This window comes from Dendrobium catenatum, unplaced genomic scaffold (genome assembly GCF_001605985.2).
Source record: "Dendrobium catenatum unplaced genomic scaffold, ASM160598v2 fragScaff_scaffold_1384, whole genome shotgun sequence".
Taxonomy (NCBI): domain Eukaryota; kingdom Viridiplantae; phylum Streptophyta; class Magnoliopsida; order Asparagales; family Orchidaceae; genus Dendrobium; species Dendrobium catenatum.
The window spans coordinates 31,820-59,156 of record NW_021319846.1 but is presented as its reverse complement, the minus strand read 5'-3'; the positions used below and the strand labels follow the sequence as shown (position 1 = coordinate 59,156).

Sequence of the window (27,337 nt, the reverse complement as noted above, 5' to 3'; positions counted from 1 at the left end):
TATAAGAACTAAATACATTTTTATATTAAACCATTCTTATTTCGTAACTTCAATAGTCAAAAGCTGCTATACATCATAAATTTAAAGTTAAATTAATATACATATAAATTTTCCACATACTTCTCTAACATTACAGCTCATTCATATGACTGTAACTTCTACTTTAGAAAACATTACACAGATATCTTAGAACGCATATAATTTCAGTCTAATAGCTGGTAGACCTTCCTCTGGAGCGAAGGAACCTTATCAGATCAGCATAAACATCATCTTTAGCTTTCACGCTGAAGACAAAATCGATATGGCCGTAGGACTCGATGTACAGTTGTTCAGGCTTGGATTTCAGTTCCTTTATAGTGCGTTTTAGATCAGTAAGGTCTGCTAATGCATCATTACCTCCATAGCCAATCCATAGTGGGAGAGATTCAGGTATATCTCCTAGGTTGAATGCAGGGGGATGAAGACTGTGATAGTGTTTCAGATTTTCCCACCAGCCAAAGTCATACTTCGCAAATGTGCCTTTCCTAATCACTGCCAAAAGATGAACATGTTATTTCATAGAAGAATATCTCATAGTTTTCTGTAGCAAGGAAATTTCATAATAATAGAGTTTTCACATGTAAGTTCGACAAACATGATCAATACGTAAATCGCAGGATACGAAGAAATAGAATGGGACATTTTGGGTAGCTTCTAGAAGTGTTTGAGAGGCATCAATGAATTAGACACTCTAGGATGGACAGGCATATAAGCACCACTATGTCATCCTTAGTATCAAAGTGAATAAAAAAGCACGAGAATCGTCAGTTTGTTCGATTAAAGCCTCGCTTGAATTGGTCAATCTAGGAATAATCAAGCTGAGTCGATCCAAATTAACTATGAACCTTGGTACGGATGCCATGATAATGAGGTGGAAATCGTCCATCATAAGCTATATTCGGAAGGGTTTCAAATATAGTGATGATCTTCTTATCGTTTCTGCCGGAGCCCTCGGTGTCATTCCGTGGGTGAGTCTATCCACACCTCACACAACACTGGGGCGTTGCAAAAGTAGATCAATGTGGAGTGGGTATTTGCTTTCAGCCCTTTCACAGATTGCTCAAAAGAGAGGTTATTTGCCTGCAGCACCTAAGATCAAGGACCAAAGTTTTATGGATGGTAAACATAACAAAAATGTTGCAATAACTGAGTTACTGGGGCTGACATGTTTGGGATATGGCTGCAGCGATATGTTAAAGGAGACAATATATTCCCGCTGTTAAAAGTAATGGAAATTGAAGTAAAAGTTCACAAATGATATTAAAATGAGAGTAATTTAATAATATCAAACAAAATTTTGCAAAATATAATTTCCTAGTTGACTTATTTCCTCTGTGTACACAACTAATTTCACGTACAATAGGAGCAGACTGAGATCAAATATTTTAAAATTTTTAATATTTATATAAAAAAAATAAATTCTTACTTCACTGCAATTAAAAAGATAAAAATGTCAAACAAAATTATTTTTGACGACGAAGCAGTTGTTATATATGAAGTCAATTGTTGTACTCAAGGAAATAAGAGAAATAGAATATTAGAATTTGTAAGAAAATTTAAAATTATTAAAATATCCTTATTTTTAAGGATATCTGTTAACTTTAAATTCAATTTTCATTAATTTTGATAGTGGGACTATTTTGACTCTATTTAAGCAGTCTATGAACCAAAAATACGTCTTGGTCTCTAAAAAGCTAAAACAACTTATTTACATTGATTATGTTGGGCTTTCAACCAAATGTCAAACAAGGGCTGATACGTGGCTATATGACAGAAACGGACAAAAGTAGCCTGACCATGAAAGTAAGTTCCCACCATCATTAGAAATATGTTTTCAGGTAAACGGCAAAGTACATTAAATGAACCAAGACAAGAGCAGTGGAGGATCTTTGACTAATTGAAAGAATCACTAGATCAAATATGCCAAGAATCATATACAATTTATGTTGAAGGTTAGATCATCCAGGATAGCAGGGAAAGCTGAAACTGGCAGGAGAAGAGACACGTTAGGCATGTGGAAAGCAGTAATGAAAGGCGTACATTATTAAAAAACTTATACTGTTTTTTAGCATTATTGGCAGCAAAAATTCGCGCCCCAGCCTCTTTTGTTGACGAGGAGAGTTTTAACAAGTTTATGTTCTGAGATGAATTTTTAAAAGGTAGATTAGGTTTTGATAAGATACTATTTAGAGATTTCGCCCTCATTTAGCGAGGACTATGATCTAAGTTCTTGTTTCTTATAGGCACAAGCCCTTACGGTTAATTATCCTTCCCGATAACGAGAGAGAATTTTTTACTAGTCATTAAATAGGTCACACAATAATTACCTAATATATAATAGAAGCAATTTTAGAGTTTGAATCTGATTTTGAATTTTGGAGTTTATAATTTGAAATTTATCACCATACACTTAAAGTGAGTGATGGGAGAATGATGACGGGTCCGATGAAGATCCCATGGTTCTGTCATCCATGAATCCCTAATCTACTTAGTCAGAGGACGTAATCGACCCAACCTGATAGAAGGAACCTTGTTGGCAGTCATGAGTTGCTTCGTCCAAGTATACCTCGTAGATTTGGGGTGGATGTTTGTCTAAGGTGATGAATTTAAGTCAACCTTAGTTAACAAGGTATTCTATAGAGTGCACAATACAATTCATTACTCAATAGGCATTTAACCATTATTAAGGAACATACGAGCTTTGGTCGTGATTATAATATAATTGTGTCATTTTACAACAAAATCATCTGCTCATAAGGCATATGTCACGTCCCTACTAGCGATGAATCAACTAAAAATGAATTGCAGTAATACATTCTACAAAGACGTCTACTCTTTGTGAGTTGAAGTTATTCTTCAATTCATTATCCTCACCAAATCATTGCAAAGTGTGGATGGATTTTAATTTTAAGTTTTTGGTAATTATATTTCATTTAAATATTTTAAATTTGATAGATATTAGATTTTGAAATTTTAATAGGCTTTGAGAATTGGCTCATCTGGTTGAGATTTACATTCAACATGGCCATCATCGGGGTGTTGTTATAATTATTTTAAATATTTTTATTTATTAGAATTTTGGAGGCACTTAAAAGATATGATCCCCTTTGGTTGAGATTAGCTTTCAATACGATCATCATCGGGAAGGCTTTATAATCATTTCAAATATATTTGTATTTTATGTCAGGGTTCGAGATATTTTGAAAGACAGTTCTCCTCCATTTGAAATTTTATATTAACATGACCATCATCATGATTACTTTATTATCACTTTAAATTATTTGTATTTTACATTAGGATTTGAGTATTTTGAAAGGTAGGATCTCCTCCAGTTGAGGTTTTCTATCAACACGGCCATCATTAGGGTGTTTGAGCACTTTTAACAAATCTGCAAAGCATTCTTAGATCTCGTATTTAGGAGCTTGGCGTAAAGATCAGAGCACATGCAGAAATAGTTCCAGGTGTTTAGGCATAATAAATTTCACATTTCCTCACTTCATTTGTATAAATAAACATTGAACATTATTCTTGCATAATATATTAGCATTTGCAAATGCATTTATATTTTAATCACATGATGCATTTTAAAATTGCAATAGATTTGAAGTAACTCATATGATATATCTTATAATTGTAATATGCTGAGTGTAACGTTCAAATTTGAAATTTGCTTGATGGTGTGGATGATTTGCTTATGCAATCACTATTATTCATGATTTGAGAGTAGCCTAAGCAGTTTGCTATTTCCAAGCGAGATCGTCCAATAGATCTGGCTAGGATGGGGCTTATTGCTCCATTTAGGAGTTGCTTGTTAATTTTATTTTGGATGGGGCTTATATCTTAGCCTAGGAGTTGCCCAATAATTTTTAGTGAGAGCAGGACTTATGCTTCACTTAGAAGTTGCCTCTAGATTTAATTTGATGTAGGACTTATGACTTCTCTTAGAAGTTGATTGTAAATTTAATTTGCGATAGGGTTTATTGCTTCACTTAGAAGTCACCTATTGATTGAATTTAGTTTGAGATAAGTCTTAATGCTTCATTTAGAAGTCACCTATTGATTGGATGTAGCTTGAGATAGGGCTTATTGCTTCACTTAAAAGTAGTCTAGTAGTTCAACTTAGGGTTTGTTACTTCAGGTACAAGTTTTTCTAACAAATTGTTTAAAGTAGATCTTACTACTATTACAAGTTGCCTTTTGATTTAGGTTTGTTTAACTTAGGAATAGTTACTTTGGTTTTTGCTTTATCCTTGCTTTAGCTGCTTTCTTTTTTCTTTAGCATTGTTGTTTTAGCTCGAATATTAATTTGTAATTGTTTATTTGCTTGTAGATATTGGAGCCCGCATCGATTTTAGTTTTAGTTGAGTTTGTGTATGTTTAAGTTTGAGTTAGTTTGGACTGTTATACTAGAAATGATTAGTGTAAACATTTTCTTATTTTAGTTTAGTTTATTGGTTTCAAATTAATTAATTAATTAAAGATTTAATAAATAATTCAAAATTAAAAGTATTTTTTAATTTTTAATTAATTATTTCTTTATTTAGTTAAGTTTTAAATTAGTCACATTTAATTAATTTCTCTAGAAAATGTTCATTTTCTAATTTAGCTTGCTCTCATTTAATTAAACAAAATGCACAATTAATAAAGTGGCTCTCCCCTATTTTTTAAAATATTCCTTCCTTCAATCTTTTCTTTCTTTTCATGGAAATTTGGCAGCCTCCCCACCCCGTAAAGAGAGGTTGGGATGGCAGTTGCCACTATTCATCATAGACGGATCAAAGATACGACGACGCGGGGTCTTCGGATCCAATATTCCTGATCGGATCAAAGAAACAATGGCGCATATCTTTAAATAGACAATTTATGTTTCTTCTACTTTTTTTATTTATTTAAAACATATTTTACACGACAAGTGTTGGGTTGATCAGATCGGGTCGCGCAACGAGTCGGATCGAGCGTAGAAGAGTGAGCGTGATATGGTTTCCGCATGCAGGATGGAGAGGCGAGAGAGAGACAAGCTCAACTGTGGCTGAGGGAGACGCAAGGAAGGAGTCAAGCTCGGCCTCCTTACATGCAGCTAAGGGTGAACAAACAGGAGGGGGACTTCGGCCTGAAGTCTAGCGTGCGACACTCATAGATCAAGAGGGAGAGGGGTATTCCTGCATGCGGTTCGTATAGAGAAAATGGGATGAGCGGACGGTTCCTGCATGTGTGAGAGTTGAATAAATGAGATGGAGCGAGCGATTCAAGTGTTTGCTTTAGTGTCGTGATTGAAAGTTACATGACAAGCGGTTGTGTTGCTTGGGGAGCGATCAGTGGTCAACAAGCATGTCTTGGAATAGTATCATTTGTATGCCTATTTTGACCTAAGTTGTTTCAGGGATTTATATTATGTGAGTGCAATTTGGCCTATCTTTGGAAATATGCTATGCATTGTTTACAAAATAAGCTACTCTCGAAGAAAAATGAACTGCACTGAAAGTGTGTCATCCATGATCGTGAAGTCGTGGATACAATGCATTTCCCACAAATTTCAGTTGTGGTTATGATAAGCTTGTAAAATAATTTCAAAATCAATGATATTTTTCTTCCTGTAGATGCTTTGAACTCTATTTATGTCATTGTAAACTGTATTCCATTATTCTTCCGCCAAATCAAATCATTTGTCCACAATCCTTCTAGTCCATGAAGCCTTCAGTCTCACTTTCAAACGGTTCAAACGGCTTCCCTGTTCATCATGTAAAAACCCACCATTGTCAGCCACTAGTCACAGCCACTACCCCTTGTTGCATTACCAGCCGTCGAGCTTTATACATAACTTATTTTACTTCAATCAAACACTGAAAAGTACAATTGAATTTGTTTTGCACTTAAGCAAATAATTCTAAAACATTTCAAATATGCATTACATTTATTTTACACTGTGTTACCTTTATGCTGTGTTTTGTTTTTTCAGCAAATCAAAACAGACCCTAAGTGCAGCTGTAGGGTACATCTAATAGCCTGAAGTTATAATTTTTCAGTCTTAACTTACTTGACTAGTTATTTGTATTGACAATTTCTATCAGTTAAACAAGGCAGATGTAGAATCTTAACGTATAACAAAGTAGAAATTATTCTGTAAGGTGATCAGCAAAACACCGTCCGGAGACCAACCCAAATACATCACGTCGGCAGTATCGAACCGCGGTACCGAGCAAAGGGTGACGTGGCATATTCTAATTGGTCTTCGGACAGCGTTCGGCGTCCGCACAAAATAATTAATCATAACAAAGACACATAATGTTTGTTTGATACAACTGTGCTGATGTGTTGTATGAATAAAATAACATACATTGGGTAAATAGACGAGCTGCTGGATAGGTTAATCCCTATGCTTATGAAGTGCCAGAGAATGTGCATGCAAAAAATGATTTTCTAGTCTTATTTCTCATATAAATAATTACTTCTTTTTTTAAGTAGGAAAAAAACAGTAGCTATAAAGGCTAAATCCAATCCGAGTAATTTTACCAATACAAGGAAAGCTTAGAATCATGAATAACTTGATCTGACCATATACTGCAGAGAACAGAGCATATCACTTAAAATAAGTGTCTACACTTAGTACCACAAGTAGCGATGGAAGCCCTAAACATATTAAAGAATTGAAAGGGGAATGTGCTACAATCTACTTGTTAAAAAAAAAGTATTTTTGTAAATGAGAAAATTTTGAATATCTCAGCCACATGTTTTGTGAATACCACACGTGTTTGTATCCGCATCTTGGGGATGGTTATGAAGTGGGAGAAGGTGAAATGCAACGGTTAAAAAAAAAATTCACTACAACAAATTAAGTTGGCTTTCAGAATAAAATGTTCAGAAAGTAATAATCTTCATTTTATCATTTAAAAACGCTGCTTATAATTATTTATAATGAATGCGAATAATGACAATGGATGTTGGATGTAAGCCAAATACCGTGTGCAGCAAAAGTTAACCCAAAAAAAATCACGGGATATCTGAACCTTGTTGCTTATTTTAATACACTACTTATGTAAAGATATATGAATTTAAAATATAAAAAAACGAAGCTATTGGTCGTAGAATAAACAACAAAAATGAAAGATTAAGGGGTAATATCAGGAAGATGTGTTAATTATAATTCCCTTGAAAGATCAACGATTCTCGTATTACCATATCCATCTAAAAGAGTTGAAATGCATACTTTGGAATAGATGGTGTAAGTTTTTTGTTGATGATGAATGGGGCTCGTATTCTAGATAATACTCCACACGAGATGCATTGAAACAACAATTATCGCCTGCAATATACGTAGCATTAAAATAAAGTTATAGTATCTCCAAATTTATCACTATTATTTGAGACACTTGAGACAGATGCAGAAATAACTAAATAAACTTTACCCTCAAAGATGAAAGACTATTAGGAGACAGCCAGTGCAAGGTGCAATATATCACAGCGTAATCTAATGCATCACATAGTTCTGAGTATGAGGAAAATAACTGCAAAGATAACTTTTTTAACTAACCTTGGAACTAATTGTTTTGCCAAGTGAGTTTAAGCAGATTAGATAACCTAAAATGCCTGTGCTGCAGATTGAATAAACAAGATCAAAAGTAGCACCTTTTTTTTAAATTTTTGATATTATTTAAACTTATTATCCATGTTTTTTTTTTATTTAAAACTTTAAGAGATACTAGGGCTTCATAAGCCACCTGTGACTCACACCCCATTCCAATTCTTGAAGGATCCAATTCTTGACCATTCATGTTTATGTCCCCTCCACATTGCCTCAGTGAAGCTCGTGCATTCGCTCTTCAGTTCATCTAATAATTATTTATAGCATTTCTTCCTAATATTATTTACATGTATTTTCTTTGCCTATTGTATTTTAATTTTTTGTTCGTTCACTTAGTTTAGTTTCTTCTAATTTAATTGATTGCTAGCAATATTATATTAATGCAATGCTACTTTGAGTTTATTTCGCAAGTGATTCCCTGGATTGCCTGGGATTCAGGATTATCTGAAAATAGGAAGGAACCTTTTCTCATCCAAAGCTCCATGCAAGGGAGAAGGGTTACATAGATAAGATTTTAAAGTCCACTGTAAGGTAAGCTATTTAAACTTTTGACAAAAATTCATGTATTGCTTGCACAGAGTTTGACGAGTGTACTGAGTTGCATTTTTTTAATAGAGTGTGGAATATATGTGATACTACACATAATATATCTCACTGCAAAGAAAAATATTTAAAATGTTACACCTACTCATATATAATTTTACAGAGACCATAGATACATAGGTCAACAGATAGCAAGGAATGACTAAATTATTCTATAAACATCTTTGTTAATACTCATTTAGTTCTGAAAAATAATAAGCTTAGAATTAGTTCGCTATGTTATGGAGGTTAGATTGCACTCTAATATCTACCTTATAATCCTCTATGTTATAACCATTGTGATAATAATCTATTGTTTCAACCTTGTAGTTTACTACCTTATAGATATTGGCTATACTGTTTTATTTATTGTATGGTAAACCCTAGTCGAACCTTATTTGAACCTTTTTTCTAACCTTTTGTCTGAACCATATTCAAATTTTATTTGAATCATGTTCGAATTATGATCAAATCATATTCGAACAATATTAATGTTCGAACTAGATTTGAACTATGAGCTAAACCAAGTTCAAATTAAAATTTGAGTATAAACTAGTTTAAACCAATTTTGTTCGCAATGAACTTTAAATAAGTATTCAGTAGTTATGAGGGGGGCCATTTTGGTCTGAAATCAATTTCTTGACATACTTTTTCAAGAAAATAAATAACATATTTAACTAATTTCAATTATTAAGGAGCATATAAGATCATATTTTCCTTTCAAATTCAATTATGATGTCATGCTCTTCTCTATTACATCACACCCAGTAATAAGTATGGGATTTTATATGTTTGGAAATAAAATAATTTAAGAGAAAATCTAATAATATGACATCTAATCAAATCTAACTATATCATATTCAAATGAAATAAATATTTGATTAAATCAAATTATATAAAAATGAAAGGAGAACTAATAAAAACATAATCAAATCAAATATGATTAAAAGCTAATTATTGAATCTAACCATGTATAACTTGTGATGATCTAATTAAAGAATAATTGATGCTTTGTGGCAATCATGCATCCGACATACAAGTACAAAAAGTGAACAAGATTGATGTTTTCAACGATATGATCACAAGTTGATCCAAACCCGGCTCAAATTGGCTCAAAGACATTGGATTTAATATCGAATAGATTAAGCTTAACAATAAAGTCCGGCTCAAGCTAATCTTGATTTGAGCTAGGCCAGGCCAGGTTTGTTAAATTCAATTCAAGCTCATTATAAGAAAAAAACAAATTCAAACTTAACAAAATTTGATCTTCAAACGCACATTATAGTACAACATACAAAAATGCATGTGTATATCTAGATATCTATGAAGCACTGACACTTCTCCTCAAAGTATCCGACATGACATGCATCCGACACTCCTTCGACACGTGTCGAACACACCTAAAACGTGTCCAATAAAAAAAATTATAAATAAAAATTGGACACCTATGTCAGACATGCATCTCTTAAATATTTTATGAATTTTTTAAATATAATTTTTTGTATTTAAAATTTTTACTTATTTAAAATATAAAATCTAAATTTCTTATTTCCTATCCACAACACCAAATCGAGTCGAACTTGCTCTCGAATTGAAAATTCATTATATCTTATTTGTTTTCTTCTGTCGTTTATCAATTATTAAGTTTACCTAGTGTTTTGTCACCACATTTCTCTCAATTTCTATTTTATCTTATTGAAAATACTAATTTCAAACAAAATTCTTTCAATTTCTATAAGTATTTCCTATCATATGCTCAATAAAAAAGTTCCAAGGCAAGATTTATTATGAGTGGAACAGAGCCAAGGTAGTTTTGGACTCGGGTAAGTTTTTGCTGCAAATATAAATTACCACATCTTAATATCTATTAAACACAATTTTCAAGGCCCAACTTAACTTTCAATACACAAATAGATTTAAGCCCACAATTAAATTAAGTGATAAGAAGGCGATACTTAGATTCAACTCTATTTCCTAATTTTTGTATTCCAAAACAATTGAGGAATTCTTCGAGATCCTTTTATTTTCTTCTAATTTTAAATTGCTTTGTTTTTACTTGATTTTTTTCTAACCTGAAAAAAGTATAGCTGACATTCTTCTGCATTTAATAGTTTCAAAAATATAAAAAACAAAATATCCGTTTACATATCCCCTTTGCTCCCTCTCTTCGCACCGCAATCGCCGCCTTTGCCTCTAGACTTGGCCATACCTCCACCAGCCCTACCTCCTAACTCCCCCACACAAGCAACTTCTTCTCCAATGCCTATCCCTTTCCTGCCAACTCCATAGTTGTCAAAGACACTAACCTCCCAACGAATTCATCTTCGACATCAACCTTTACCATTGTTGTGTTACCTTCTTTCCTACATTCCCAACACCAACATCTCCACTCACTAGTTTCACGTCTTACCCCTTTTGAATCAACGCACAAGCAACAATGATGGTTGTGTTGTCAAGGAAGCTAATGTTGAGCTTTAATGTGAAAGATTCGACAAATGGGCCAAAGGTGAGTTTTTCACGTCGGACAATAATGTATAAGAGAGATGGTGGTGTTGTTCTTGCAAAAGAGAGGTAACATTGGTTCTCAAGTTTGTTATATGGTGAGGGGAGTCAAGGCTCAGGTTTTGGACATGGAAATATTAAAAACACCTAAAAATTATTTTTAAAACAAATAAATTGTTTTAAAAGTTTTTAAAACAAATAAATTGTTTTAAAAGTTTTTAAAACAAATCAAATTGTTTTAAAAGTTAAAAAACAAATATAAGTATAAACATATTTTGTTATTTTTAAACATTTTTTTAGAGATAAAATTAATTATCCCAAATAAGGCTTAGGTAAATAAAAAAGCATGTTGGCACCCTTGTTATACCTTTCTTTTGAGGAAAACAAAGTGGACCTAAAATAACTGTTAGGCTATTATTATGTGGATACAAGAGTTAATCATAATGCCATATGGTAAGACACACCAATGCCAATGATGAGGCCTATTACGACGATGGTAAAGGCGATGACCGTTGGCAACGGCCACCTAGGCAAGCTCACAGACATCGCAATGAAGCTGTGTCCACCACTGATAGTGGTGGCCATTCCCAAGGTGAAGATGAGGTAGAAGAAGTCGAGGAGAATCTGCCCAATGCTGAAGACGTCACGCTTGCCGATATGCAATGACAAATAAAGCAGCAAATGAGAGCCAAGGATAAAGAAATCTCCCAATTGAATGAGAAAATGACTGAGATGATGGCTCAAATGACGGCGATGATGCAGAGAAATGTTGCAGTCGGTCCCATGCCCAATCCTCCTCTGGATCTTCCAAACTTCCAAGTGCCACAAGTATCAGGAGTAAGGGGAGCTTCATAAGGTGGTCATGAAGCCCATAACATCGTCCGCCAGCGCACCCCACAAAATGTTGCAAGCACTTCCGAACCTATGACTGCTGCACAGTTGGAAGGAATCATTACCGAGAAGATCAAGGCTATCATAGCTGTTGACTAATCGGAGAAGTTGGTGGGCAAGAAGTTGGTGGGCAAGGGTTGCCCGTATCCTACTGAATACGACTAAGTGTCATACCCAAAGGGTATTCGGTCCCAAAGTTTCATACTTTCAATGGTACTAACAACCCCAGGTAGCACTTAACACAATTCAAGGGCACCTGCGAGAATACAGGAGGAAATGACGCCCTACTCTTCCGGTAGTTCGTTAACAGTTTGACAACAACTGTTTTCGAATGGTATGCTAAGTTACCAAATGACTATGTAAAAATTTTTGCAGAATTAGAGGCCATGTTTGTTGAGTTTAGTAAATAGGTTGTTAGACCTAAGTTAATGTCCCAAGGCTACCAAGAGGGGGGTGAATTGGTAGTTTAAAAAATTAAAACCCTCTTTTAATTTAAGTTGAACCGAAATGAAAATTTTCTTTTAAGTTTTTTGTAAAAAACGTTTTTCAACCACAGAGTTTTTAAAATCAAAAATAAAATGCGGAAAAGTAAAAACAGTAAAGTAAATGACACCAGATTTATAGTGGTTCGGTCTAAACCAGACCTACATCCACTCCCCAGAGGCACCCTCTGAGTATTGCACTAATACCAATAGTGACTCTCCTTTTGCACCCACAGCAAGGCGGAGAAGCCTTTACAAACACTCTTTTCACCACTACCCGGTACGACAGAGAACCGTCGTCCTTTCACACTCTCCTAGTGTGGGCAGAGAACCCTTCGGCTGTTCACACTCTCCAAGTATAGGCAGCGAACCCTTCGGCTATTCACACTTTCAAAGTGTAGGCAGCGAGCCCTTCGTCTGTTCACACTCTCCAAGTGTCGGCAGAGAACCGAATCTCCTTGGCAGATTCTTCTCACAAGAATCTAGAGGAAGAAGGAAAAGAGTGAGTATCTCAATTCACAAGTAGAGATTCTTACTTTAACTCCAGTGAAGCCTTCACCACTCAGTGGTATAGGAATCCTCCTTTGAATGCACTCTCACACTCTCTCCTTTGCTATTCTCTCAATAGGCACGACGATCAAATGACAAAAAGATTGGATGGAGTCTAATTTAAACTATTTATACAAAAGACAAGAAAAACCGCCAAAACTGAAGTTTTCAATTCTGTACGCAGTGGATCGTCCCGTACGATCGTGGATCGTCCTGGACGATATTACTTAAACGCCTTGAAACGAACCTGTTTGCATATGTGTACGAAATATTTTCGTACAAGCTGATCGTCCCGTACGAACTAAGTTCGTCCGGTACGAATAGTTATTACAAGGTCGGTTCCAGAAACTGCAGAAAAACCGTCCTAAGTCGGTTGTATCGTCTGGACGAAATTGGTTCGTCCGGACGAATTTTTTACAGAGAACAGATCGTCCTGGACATTTTTAATTTCGTCTGGACAAAAATTTTGCAGAGACCAAATCGTCATGTACGATAATTTAATTTCGTCTAGACGAAAATTTTACAGAGACCAGATCGTCCTGGACGATATTTAATTTCGTCTGGACGAAAATTTTACAGAGAGCAAATCGTAGTACGATAATTTATTTCGTCTGGAGAAAATTTTACAGAGGACAAATCAATCCCGGACGATTATTAATTTCGTCCTGGACGAATAGAACTTAGAAAAATTTTTCAATCCAGTTCCTATTCGTTCCATGTGCTCAATAGGAGATCACTGTCTGATCGTCCTGTACGAACTAATATCGTCCCGTACGATCAGTATAAATTTTATGATCTCCTTATGTGTGTGTGTGTGTTTTTATTCACTCAATTACAATCACTCCCTTTCAATTTTATTTTAAAGAAAAGTACAAGCTTCAAATTTCACAAAGTATCTCATGCTGAATTTTATTTGAAGTCTTCGTAGTCTGGAGTTCGATTTTCCTGAAATGTTAGTACACACAAGAGCAAATACAAATCTTCTAAAATTGTTAGGAGATAACTACACATTTGAACAATAATGTTTGGAATCATCAAAACTATACAAGTTGCAAAAATGTAAAGCATGCAAATAACAACTATCTTAACAATGTTTGTGAAGGATTCACTAGTGCGACCGAGAAGATTACGATCGCCGACCTCACTTTAGATAAACGAAAGAAAAAGGAGTCGGTATTGAAATATATAACTCGCTGGCGCAATTTGAGCATGAAGTGTAAGCAGCAGCTCAAAGAAGAGCATGTCGTGCAGTTGTTAATGGGCAGCATTGATGATAAGATGTAACCCTTTCTATGCATAGTTATAATTACCACATTTCAACACCTGTTGGATACGAGGCGGGTAATCCCCATAGCGCTCATGTAGCATGAGGGGGGCGAAAATTAAGTACCCATACATGGGGAAACGACTATGCTTTTTTCAACAAGTGCTTGGAGATCCTTAAACGCTCATGTAGCGTAGCGGGGATTGAAGAAAATGCAGCCACAGTGTCTACCGGTATCTACCTGAAATGCTCATGTTTCGTGGAGGGGAGGCTAGCCTCTCAAAATTTCCCCAAAATGGGGGAGACTCCGGGACTGCCGAAATTCCAACTGAAGATACAGTTTGGAGAATTCAAATTCAAACTTCTCCTCCTCTTCACCCATTAAATCTGAAATTAAATTTCAATTTTTGGAATTATCTCCCTTCCTTTATCTACACATAAAATCATGAGCTATTTCCCCTTTCCCTCCTCTATGGCCGATCCCCACTACCTTTTCTTCTTTACTTGGAATTAGTCCTTTTAACTCCCTTCCATCAAACATCGCTTCCGAAGGATTTCCACCTCGCAAAACTGCTGTCCAGATTTCCTGGACATATAAAACATTGTTGTCCAGAAATTTTGGCACAGGCCGTTTGTTGTCCCGCCGTCTGGAAGTCCTTTGTTTGTTGTCCAGAAGTTCCCCAACCCATAGTTTGTTGTCCACTCATGTATGGCTGATCCATAACATGATCACGGCTTCGTTTTCGACGATCAAGGGTTAACCGACATTCTCCGATCTCTGTTCTTTGACATAGACTTTGAGAACGACCACTCCGTGGAAGAGTACGTGGATCGAATCCTCTTCTACATTGCAACTGCTATTGATCAATGACAACCTCCCGTTCAGTGGCAACTCTCTTCCGAATCCTGACAAAGGTGAACTCTCTCCCGAATCTTATTCCTTCCAACTCTTCCTCAATTGTGGCATCATAAAGATTATGCAAGATTTCTCTGCCTAACCAATTATTAAGAATGTGAGTGAGGGATTCTAATAGTGACTAGTCTAAATGTTGATTGAGGGATTTCCTTTGAAAACCTCCATGTAATGCATAGCTTGATTTGAATTAGTTATTTTGGTGCTCCTAAGGAATATCGTGTAACCAATTGCCTAATCTAATCGTCTCTTTTATATTTTCAATCTTTCTTTTAAAATTGCTTGAAGTTGAATAATTGTTCTTACTCTTCGTTGAGCGTGTAATTTCATAATTAAACATCAACCTACGCATATAGTTCTGCATCACTTTTCCTAAATTTCTACAAGCACTTCCTAACATCTCTCTATGCGGCTGACGATATAAGTAGATCTTACCAAACCATGTAAATTCATGTGCCCATTTTCTTGTGTTTTTTGCAAGCTTCATTATTTTTTAGGTTTCAATCGCACTTATTATTGTACAAGCGAACCTTGTTCCCAACATGATATCTAGAATTTTGACCTCCATTTACCTGTTTCTAGCAGCTAGAATTTGGATATGCAAACACGTCACTTAAGAGAGGGGCGCAGAACTAAAAGCATAAAAGAAAGAAATCCAAATAAAGCAGCAACTTTGTTCACAACGCCATATAATTTACTTGGAAAGAACATAACTTTGGCCCTATAGAAGGATAGATAGCAGATTCATGTTACTAACTTTGTATTCTCTTCAAATTGAAGTAAGGAAATCCCATTGGAAGCAAGAAGGAATCTGAGCATAAAACAAAGCCAAGTTAAATGTACCTGTTATTGCACCGAGTAGATTGCCGCAATCCACATGTCCATCACATAATGAATCCATTATTTCAACGCCTATTTTACTGCAAATATTTTGGGCCAGTAGAAGGGAACTCTTGAGCTTATATTTTTAAGAAACATGTTTTCACTGGGAAGATAAAAACAAACCTTCGGAAATTTAGCTGATGAATGCCTAGAGAGAGAAGCATCTGGAGAACAATCAGGGACAATAAATCAGAAACCACAAAAGGACGTTTTCTACTAAATTTTCTTTTTATTATGTTCATCAGCTGAACAAGATGATGATGATGATACCTGATCAAGATGCATGCTAACAGCTCTAAGAACAAAATTGGAACTGATATGATCTAGATAAGATATTGGACACAGAAGTGCAGATGCTTCAACCATTTTGACCATATCTGGCATTGTAAATGCAGCTAATGCCATGATAGTCCCCTGAAGAACAGCAGACATAAATTTAAATTAATAAAATGACACTAAGACCAAAGAATATTTTGGTATGGTTATGATGCTGCAATCACTTGCTGAAATTGATTAATTAACTATTTGACTGATTAATACCTGTGAATGGCCTATATACAAAACTTTAGAATTTGTTTCAGTTTGTACATAGCTCAACATAGCCGCCAAATCATACTGAGCTAAATCCTGCCAACTCCAATCCCAAAATGCCTGCAAATAGTATCCATAATCATGGTATTATATAACTGAGGATATTTGCGTATTGCAACATGAAAAACTTAATACATTAATTTGAACCAAAATAAAAATCAATAAGAGATACACATACACGCTCATGCTCAGATAAAGTGATGTGCTTACTGCTCCAGCGTGTGCCACGCACATTTCCAACCCACACATCAAAACCATGATCTGCAAGTATGAATCCAAGAGACTCATCGACAGAATTTAGAAACCAAGTATCACCCCCCTGTACAGTATAGAAAATAAAAATATGAAAACTATGTCAAAACAAGCCAAACAAAAAAGCTACCTGCAAGTTCAATATTTGGTTAATTCAAGCATTTAAGGAGAGAAAAAAGAATCATGAAATGAAACATGTGCAAATAAAAATGAGATCACACTGCATTATATGAACCTGGAAGAGGCCATGTTGAAGGAAGACAGGAGGACCATTGTATCCTCTTAATGCACTTCGCCCATTTGAAATACGTTGCAGAGTTAGTAGATAGCCATCCTCAGTCTGAACCTGCACATCAAATCAGCATTACATGAACTCATTGAATTTCAATAATACACATTTCATCATACAGCTTTAGAATAGGAAACAAAAATTTCATTAGGTTACAGACAACTTGCTACAAACTTGAAAACTATAATTTTTCTAGTCCAGCATGTGAATAAACTTAACCATTTAAAATTTAGCAATCTTCATAATGCATGAATTCCAGGCCTGCAACTTCATATTGAATGTTATGTCAATATTTATCTAAACCACTACCTCTGAAGATATAATCTGTTATACACACGGTTGTCATATATGCAAATCAAGGATAACTAACAGCAATTTCATGTAAACATATAATAAACATAGCCTAAGTATCTCACAAGATTTGATTGAACAGGATTGGCTACAACAACAACAAGTCTTTATCCCACTACGTGAGGTCGGCTACATGAATCCTTTTTCTCCATTGTATCCTATTAAAAGTCAAATTCTCGTTTAAATCTAATAAAGAAAGGTCATTCCTAATATTTTCTAACCAAGTCTTTTTAGGTCTACCCCTACCTTTCTTAACATAAATCAAATCTAATACCTCTACTCTCCTAACCGGGTCATCGGAAGGCCGCCGTTTTATGTGACCAAACCATCTAAGGCGACTCTCTCTAATCTTATCTTCTACTAGAGCAACTCCAACCTTTTCACGTATATGCTCATTTCGTATCCTATCTCTAAGGGTAAAGCCACTCATCCACCTGAGCATTCTCATCTCTGCCACACTTAACTTAGTATTATGCTTCTCTTTTAATGGCCAACATTCGGCACCATAAAGCATTGCAGGCCTCACGACCATCTTATAGAATTTTTCCTTAAGTTTGAGGGGGGCATTTCTATCACATAACAAGCCCGATGCACTCCTCCACTTCAACCATCCAACTTGAATTCTGCTGATAATATCCCCATCTATTTCACCATCACTCTGAACAATAAATCCAAGATATCTAAAACGTGTACTCTTATGAATGACTTGATCGCCCAAAGTCATAATCCCCTCGCTAGGTCTATTACTACTAAAATTACACTCCATATATTCCGTTTTAGATCTAACGGGAGGGGGGATCAGATACTCAAAGCACTTGCATTAACTACTCCTATTGCATGGTTTTAGAAACTAAAACCTTAAAAAACTCTCAAGCATGGAATAAGTAATTTAAGCAAGAATTAGCAAGTCCTTCAAACTTCATCCATGTTTTGCTACAGTTCTTTAAGCTTATCGTGCCATAAATAAAAAAATGGTTAAGAATATAAAATATATAGAATTCTCTCTTCTCAACCAATTCTTTAGTCAATGTGCTAAACTTCTAACTGCCATGATGGGGTGATTTTCAAGCACATCCTTCTATAGATTTTTTAATCATATCCCACCGAGAAAAAAAATTTAGTTATCTCCTGCATGGACTTGAGTAGTATCAGCAAATAAAATGCCATTATCATCAGCCTATCCCAATAAATTGGGTTGTTTATTCAAATCCCACTTCACAATGCATTCATATTTGGAATTGAATTTGATATTAGTTCACCACAGCTCCTCATCAACCAGACTTATTATGAGTTGGATTGGGTGCATTCTAGCTTAGCTAAATCTTTTTGAAAACCTCTAACCATCTTATTGAGCAAGAACTGAGCCATGATTGAATGGATTTGTTGCCAAGCATCAATGCGGCACCAAGAAGATAATTGACTCTAATGTTGTGGCTATAGGTTAGACTTGAACCAACTTCCATAGTTGTTGCAACTACTTCCCAACATAAAAGTAAACGTTCTTTTATTATCTTAGTATCTGAAATACCGAGAATTCCGGTCAGCTCAATAGCACAAGATGTTTGTAATTAAATGGCAAGATTATAAAAAACCAGCAGTGCTTTATCTAATTAAGAATTAAATTTTCAGTAAAGTAAAATTTTTAAAGAGAACCAAAAGTATTTTAAAAAATAGAGATGACTGGTATTATCACCAATATTCAATACTACGCACAATCAACAACCAACTATGAACTGCAAATGTGCAACTTTCTCTTGTTGCAATTTTAGGCATACCAGAGAACTTGGCTCAACTTTAGCTGCATAACATAGTTATTCAAATATTAATGGTATCAAATGCAAAGCATTTGATTCAATGCTCTCTTACATAAACAAACATTATATTACATGCGTGTTGAGTATAATCTTTCTTACTTTTAATTTATTTTTGCCATCAAATTCAAATATGTAGATGTCAACAAAATTTGGCAGCCATCCACATGTTGTTCACAAAATTTCCTAATATTAAAATGTCAATAAATTTCTGATGGAGATCTGATGGTAAATCTACTTCTTAATCTTCCTCTTGACCTTTTTTTTCCCCTCTTGATGCACCTTGAATTTTCTTTGATTGTAACTTCTCTAATCAAATTCTTTTCTTTGGGTGTGAGAAAACTGAAGAGAGAGAGAGAGAGAGAGAAGTGAGGTTTAGAGAGAAAATATGAGAGGTAGTACTATGTACGGCAGAAATCAAAAGAACACCTTGGAAAACCTAACAGGACACAGAATTTCTATGAGAAATCTCATGAGATGTGTACGTAAGGCAAGAGAGTGAAGAGAATTAGAAAGGAAAATAGGAGAGCTTTTGAATAATTTCAGATAATGTAAATACGAGTTTTTCTATCCTTGGTTATAGAAATAATATTAGATTGAAAAATCAACATAGTTTAAATTTTAAATGAAAAAAAAAAAATCTAAATTCCTATAATCTAATTTAAAAAGTAGATTATCCTAAAAAAAGATAATTCCTATCTAATTTATAAATAAAGGATTATCCTATCAATGAACTTAAGATTAAATATAATTTATTGGCTAGTTTAACATAAATTCAATTAGGACTAGAATATTGTCAAGAATATGAGTTTGGGTCTTGGATGTGGGCCATATGCTTCATCAACTCCCTCAAGACAAAACAAAACTCACGTTAGAAGAGTTCGGATTATTATGTTACCTCATAAAAAGATGTAATGTGCCTTCATTAGCTCATCATAGTTGATCCATGAATATTCAGCAAGAGGTTGAATCTTCCAACAAACTAAGTATATGTGACTTCTAATGCACTCGTTATGATTTAATTAAAAATATATTGTTCTAAATTGACAACTTTTGTGATAGTGCTGGTAGGTGGAAGCACATGAACAAAATCATTATTTGAAGCTGTAGAAGCCTTACCTACAAAAAGACTACTTGTCAGGTACAAAAGGTTTGAAGGAGATATGGCATTACATCCATAAAATTTTTAAACAAATAAATTAAGCATATGAATCCAATTTTCTAAGAATTTTATAAAGACTTTACTATCTTATGTGGCGTTTTCTAAATAGAAGGGGAAATAACTTTGGTCTAATCCTAACCGGTATAAATTTTCCCTTATTAGATTCTCGCTTTCTTCTATAAGCAGATTGTGGCTTTACATTTCTCGTTTTGCTTAGCAATTTAACGGTTTGTATCATCATAAGTTTATATATATGCTCAAGATGCACAAGAATGAGGGTCTAATATAATGTAGGCAATGATATAAGATCTAAAAATTTCCTAGGTCGCAAATAGCTTCAAACGTATATTTCTTAATAATAAAAACAACAAAATTGTTGTAAGCGATTTTTTAAGAGGAAGCATTAAAAATTATTTCTAAATAATCACTAATAAAACAAATCAATTGATTACCTAGATTCTATTAACCACTTATGTTTATACACTCATAAAATGGAAAGCATATGAAAATTTCAAGCTTCCATAAAGTTCTCAAAAAGTGGCCATAAAAACAAATACAACACAATTAGAAAAAATTGAAGTAGGCAATCCATACAATCTATCCGTTACTTGGAAAAATAAAATTGTTATATATAAAGCATCAATAAATTTAGAGTAAGGTATAAGCTACGTAATCATTTAAAATATATCAACCACAATGAATGTGAAATCATGTTCATAGGAAGTTATAGGCAAACCTAACATTAAATCCATGCTTAAACTAATCTATAAAGCACTTGAGATAGATAGGAAATGCAAAGTTCATAAGATTGTTTAGTAACCTTGAGATAGATAGGAAATGCAAAGTTCATAAGATTGTTTAGTAGCCTTACCTAATCAACAAGTGTGACACTAATAATCTGATATACATAACATTTTAAGGAAGACCAGTAGAAACATGATGAAATTAATAGGAAACACTTGTAGATCTCAAGTATTTCCTATCAATCTCCATAAAACAGCGAGAAATTCTTCCAAAATCCAAGGAAAACAGTAGATGTTATTGCAAGAAATCAACTAACGGAAGAAAAACAAACAAGATACACTTGATCCTCAATTCGAGAGGAGGATCGATCTCTCCCAAATCTCTAGACGCCGCCAGAGCCCAAAGAAAACCTAAATCTAAGAGATCTCAAATTTCAACCAAATTCAAGATATCCAAACCCTAGGAAAACAAACTATTTAATGCATACAAATCAAAAGGAAATCCCTAAACAGTCCGTACATTCAAATTTCCCTCTCAAAACCCTCAAAAAAACTTCCTAAAAAGCTCTACTTGGGCGGTCGGGCCGCCCAATCTCCGCAGGAGGCGGAGATCCCGCATTAGTTGCAAAGTACCGGTCCCACGCACGGGCTGGACCGGTCTAACAATACTCCCCTCCCAAAGATCCACCTTGTCCTCAAGGTGGAAATATGCTCGTATTCCCGCGGAGGTGGTCATCCTTGAGGTGACTGAAAAACCTTACTGTATTACTGAACCAATGGTTGCACAGAAAGAGAAACATCCCCTCCATCATCCAATCTGATCGCATCCAACCTGTGTAGTCCCACCAGATAATCTTCCCCCACCTCTTGTATGCCCCTAACCATGATCTTAAGTGATGTCATGGCTTTGGATAGCACTACATCTTCGCTTATAACCACCTTTCTCCCATCCACCATTAATTCCATCGTGAGTGCTCCCCAATTTTCATTGGTTTCCCCCAAGGCCTTTATAGATTCCCTGGCCTTTCTCCACCTTCCATATACCCATCATCACCCCATAACAACTAGTGTCCACCAATTTCACTCCTAGGTTGTTGACAACCTGAGTGAAAATGAAATTATGGGTAGCTCCACTGTCAATCAAAACAACCACCTCCATACCTGTTATCTCCCCCTTCACCTTCATCATATGATTCGAGGTGAACCCTACTACTGAATTCAGGGAAACTTCGGTCAGATCCAAATGCAGCTTCTCTTCCCTCTCTTCCTTTAACTCCCCCTCTCCTCCCTCCTCAGTGTCCTCGTCATCACAGACGGTGAGAACCTGAAGAATTCGGTCCTTGCACCGATGTCCTGGCGTATACTTCTCCTCGCACCTGAAACACAACCCCTTTGCCCTCCTCTCTTGCATCTCCTTCTCTGTCAGCCTCTTGAAATTTTCCCCACTCCCTCCTCCTACTGGCTTCTCCCTGGTGGCCTCATTAATGTTGTCTGATACAGGCCCCTTGGGTGTAAGAGACTCCTGAACTGTTGCTCTTAGCTCCCTTCTCTAGATTCTTCTGATTTTCCACCAGCTGTGCCAGCTTCATGGCCTCCCCTAAGTCACGAGGCATCAAAATCTTCACTACTGCTCGGATCTCTACCTTCAACCCCTTCATGAAGTTCCCCTCTAATACCGTATCTGATAATCGCTCCACCCTACTAGCTAGGTGCTTAAACTGCCCCCGGTAATCTGCTACTGATCACTCCTGTGCCAGAGTAAAGAATTGCTCATAGAAATCTCCTCCCCGGTCAGTTTAGAAACGTTCTATTATGCAGTCTTTGAATTCCCTCCAGTCCCTGATAGGTCTCCTATGGTCTCGCCACTAGTACCATGACAGTGTCTTCCCCTCCAAACATAGGCTTGCTGCTGTCCGTTTCTCCTCCCCTGTTAGCCCATTAACGGCAAAGTACCACTCCATCTTATAGATCCACCCATATGCATCCTCCCCCTCAAAGATAGGCATCTTCAACTTCCTCACCTTCTAATCTCCACCATTCCCCCTTATTCCTCCATAACTTCCCCTCTCCCAAGTGCTCGACCCACCCCACGTTTCCCGGTTTTCCCTTGCCCTGCCATAGCTCAGACCCCCTTCGAATTCCCCTCTTCTTCCTTCAAAATCTGCACCTCGGCGACCATAATATCCCTCCCGGTGTTCCCAATCAGCACCCCTTTGCTCCATCCCTCCATACCCATGCCTTTCCCCATACCTACCTCCTCTATCCTCCCTCTAGAAAGACTCTAGATAGGGTTTCCTTCTTTCTCCCTCCCCGATTTCCACCTCATCTTCCTCCCTATGAATTTCAAAATTCGTGTTTTTTCTTTCCCCCTCTTTTGCCTCGGAAGCCGCCGTTTGGTTGTGAATTTCCAACATTTTCTTCATCATGTCCCGGAGATCGGCTATTGTTCTTCCATGGAGGAAATCCTTTCCTCCACCGTTGTCTTGATTTGGTTCATCTCTTCTTCAAGCCTTTCTTCTAGCGCATCAACTTTCTTGGCCGTCATCTCGATCCGAACTTTTGTAAATCCAAAAATTCCGGATATGGATTACAAAAATAGCAACTCCGTCCCTTCCCGACCAAAAATCAGCCGCCGCACTTCGCCAAAATCAGCCCATGAACGGTCCCAAGACTTGCTCTGATACCAATTTGATAGAAAACACTTGTAGATCTCAAGTATTTCCTATCAATCTCCGTAAAACAGCGAGAAATTCTTCCAAAATCCAAGGAAAACAATAGATTTTATTGCAAGAAATTAACTAACGAAAGAAAAATAAACAAGATACACTTGATCCTCAATTCGAGAGGAGGATCGATCTCTCCCAAATCTCTAGACGCCGCTAGAGCCCAAAGAAAACCTAAATCTAAGATATCTCAAATTTTAGCCAAATTCAAGATACTCAAACCCTAGGAAAACAAACTATTTAATGCATACAAATCAAAAGGAAATCCCTAAACAGTCGCTACAGTCAAATTTCCCTCTCAAAACCCTAAAAAAAACTTCCTAAGAAGCTCTACTTGGGCGGTCGGGCTGCCCAATCTCCGCAGGAGGCGGAGATCCTGCATCAGTTGCGAAGTGTCAGTCCCATGCGGACCGGCTGGACCGGTCCAGTGAATCGATCTAACAGAAGTATACATAATAGTTTTATCCTGCATATTGCATGATAACTAAAAAACCATTTAGAAATCAAGTAATCTATAATTTAAGGAGGCATACATCAATATTTTAATAAAACCAAAGGCTTTTTGTGCAAAAGGTAGATGATAAAAGTTGAATTATTTTAGTACAATAACCAAAGAAGATATAATGATGCAAAATTCATTATGAATCTAATACAGAAAGTGGTCAAACAATGAAAACTACTAATTGATTCAGGTTGATGCTGATATAAGATTGCCTTAACCTAAACATGATCTGCATATATCTCATAGAAAGAGATCAAAAAAGCAAGAAGGTACTCTAATCTTTCATAAAATTACACTTTTTTATGTTGATACGGACTCTCCACTCAAAGTATCATAAAAAATAAATACTAGCGACTCAAACGATCAGTAATATTAAAGATGAAGATATCATCAAACAATACTACTAAGAATTTGCCAATAGAAGGATAAAGGACTTGGTTTATGATCCGTATAAAATGCCAAGAGTAATTAAAAGACCAAAGGATATGACAAGCTATTAAAAAAGGCATAAAAGAGTCGTAAATGCAGTTTTTAACTCATCCATAGGCATATGGGTTTGTTTGGTTGCAAGTATTACTAGTGTAAAGTAAAGTAAATATAGGAGTATTGCAATTTTAGGTGTCAGTATAGAAGAATAGCAAATGCGGAGTAAAATAGCCGTGTATTTGAAATTTCTTATCTAATTCTTTTTTAATGTATTTGGAATTTGTCAAATTTGGGCTAATTCTAAATATACTATTTGTGTTAAGAACGGCCGGCAACCACCCGCCACCAATGTTGATCACCGCTACTCACCATCAATTGTAGTTCGCCCTCACTAATGTAGCCTCCAGCCTCTAATTTCCATTAGCCGCTATTGTCGCCCTCGTCATGGCCCCATCAACGTCGGTTTCCCTCCACCACAAGTCGGCCTTTATTGTCGTCGTCGGGTTATACATTAAATTAATTCTACTTTAAACCAAATACAAAATAGTAATAACTTGCATTTGCAATATACTCAATCAACCAAGAAATATTTTCAATACAATAAATTTATTTATACTCTATTTATTTTACTATGCATTATTTATCAACAAAACAACCACCCGTAACGATAATATTGAAAAAAATATGCCAAGAACTAAATGCATCATTTACGAGTGAATAAAGAAACTAAAGTGAATTGTGATTTTATGGATAGCTGAACTACTAAAGCATGTTCGCCACTATTCATCCCTCTTAAGAGTATGACGAGCCAAAACTGCAATAGAAAAAATGTTTTCTTTAATGAAGCTTTTTTACAATAACTCATAATTAATGTTTTAAATTCATCATGCTCTTTAGAACTAATGCAATAAGAAGCATTTGATAAATGGTATGAACTTCTCAAGAAAATGGTGAAATGCACCTTTCAGGAATTAACATATCAAGGAGATTAAACTCATTATCAATTAGTACAAATTTTCAAGGTGACAATAACTAAGCTATAAAGTTTAGTTGGGACTTGTTTTTTAAAGTCGGCTTACAATTTTTGTAGGGTCAACAAATATTTATTCAATAGGATTTGATCATTTCATTATAATATTAGTACCCTCAAATTTAAAGGTATAATGTTGGCTCTGCCATAATGAAAAACATTCATATCAGAAATTCAAATGAAACCTGAAAATTACTAGCAACATACATGGGTAATACATCATACAACATCACATTAGAATATATACCGAACTACGAAGTGAAGAGATGTCATGTTAAGCCATGCAAAATTGAAAGGGTCAATTTCTGCTTAGCCTTGAGATTGCAAAAGGACAACAAGACACCCAATAAATTATCATATTAGTATCTCACAGATCTTTATTCAAGGATTCAAAGAGGAACTACACTAGTTGCAGAACAAGTTCTAGGTGATTAGAAAATCCATCAACATTTTCATTGAGGCCATCAATAAAGGTAAGTTATAACAACAATAGTCTCTTTTTTTTTTTTTTTTTTTGCATAAAGATATGCAAACTAGTGATAATATTAGGAAGTTGTCCTTCTTGAGATGTTCCTTTTCAGTTTTTCTTCAGAGTGCTTATTAACATTAAATTATCAATTTTCAATGCAAGACCACAAAATATTCGGACAAGCAACCTCATGATCCTAGTTTGTGTCTCCAATAATAGTCATTTGGGTCTGTTGTATTGTTTCTCTATGGAATTTTGTTCGATTCTCAATTTGCAAGGTGGGGTTCAACTGAGTAACCTTTGCTACCTTGTAATAGCATTTTCCCTGAAAGTATGTCCTGAGTTCCTAAAGGATGTCATTGTTGGAACCAGAATTCTAATGCCTAATTTCAAGAGATTCGTTTTAGCCAGGGTTGAGTGTAAAACCCAACCCTTTGTGTTAATTTTAATTATCATTGTTATCCAAGAAATCTAAATAATAACGATGGGTATATTACATTAAAAAAAAATGTTGTTCAAAGGGAAACTATGAAAATTGTTGAATCACCATAGCCAGACATATTGTATAGGATAATAAGATAAAATAATAATTTTTTGAAGGCATGCTTAAAACTATAAGGCATTTCAACAAAAAACAGAAAAAATAATTTTCTCTTCTTAAAAAACTATGCATCGTCTAATTTTAAGCATTTATCTTCATTCTTCAACATTTATTAGGGTGCCTTATTACCTTGATATAACACAGGTCAATATGTCCATACACAATTTATTTATGGGTAACTATTGGGATATCTACAAATTTTCATAAGGAAAACCTAAGAACCATGCAGAATCAGCATATAACAAAATAATAATAATAATAATAATGGTTCGCATGAATCGCGCTTAATGCTGCAACGCATAAGCATCTCACTCCGAATGACTTCGTAGCTTTGACAAGAACATACACTTTTAAACTAATGACCCCTTCCAGATACAAATATATCGTTCAAAGCCTGCAAATTAGTCATTAAGTTCCTATCGAGAGGCTTAAGACTGGAAAAATAGAGATGCCTACGATATATTCAGTGCAAGGATAACCCATGGGTCGAACTATGAGAGAGCAGAGTCCCTCATTGGACTGCGGCACGCCGGAGACAAAGCTTGGTTCTATCAAGCAAAAAAAGTTAACGAAAAGAAATATGGAGATGAGCGAGGCAGAAGAACAGGAGGTCCAGGCCGCCCTTTTCATCTCCTGCAATCCCAGCTGCTATCCGAAGAGAAGGAAGGAAAAAGCCCGCTGACCTGGTTATTTACGTCATCTAC

The 27,337-nt window shown here is 35.6% G+C and overlaps 1 protein-coding gene across 2 annotated transcripts; it reads right to left on the bottom strand.

Moving 5' to 3' along the window:
• LOC110116383 (triacylglycerol lipase 1) lies at positions 1-27,337 on the bottom strand. 2 transcript variants are annotated; one of them, XM_020849925.2, is made up of 9 exons: positions 27,090-27,337; positions 16,762-16,872; positions 16,453-16,593; positions 16,224-16,334; positions 15,954-16,097; positions 15,807-15,847; positions 15,645-15,721; positions 7,244-7,339; positions 1-531 (listed from the first exon to the last, which is right to left on the bottom strand). In XM_020849925.2, exons 1-9 carry the CDS (start codon positions 27,261-27,263, stop codon positions 209-211), a joined length of 1,218 nt encoding a protein of 405 aa, XP_020705584.1. In that variant the 5' UTR covers positions 27,264-27,337; the 3' UTR covers positions 1-208. The 2 variants fall into 2 exon arrangements, with proteins under 2 accessions (XP_020705584.1, XP_020705585.1); XM_020849926.2 differs by lacking the exon at positions 7,244-7,339.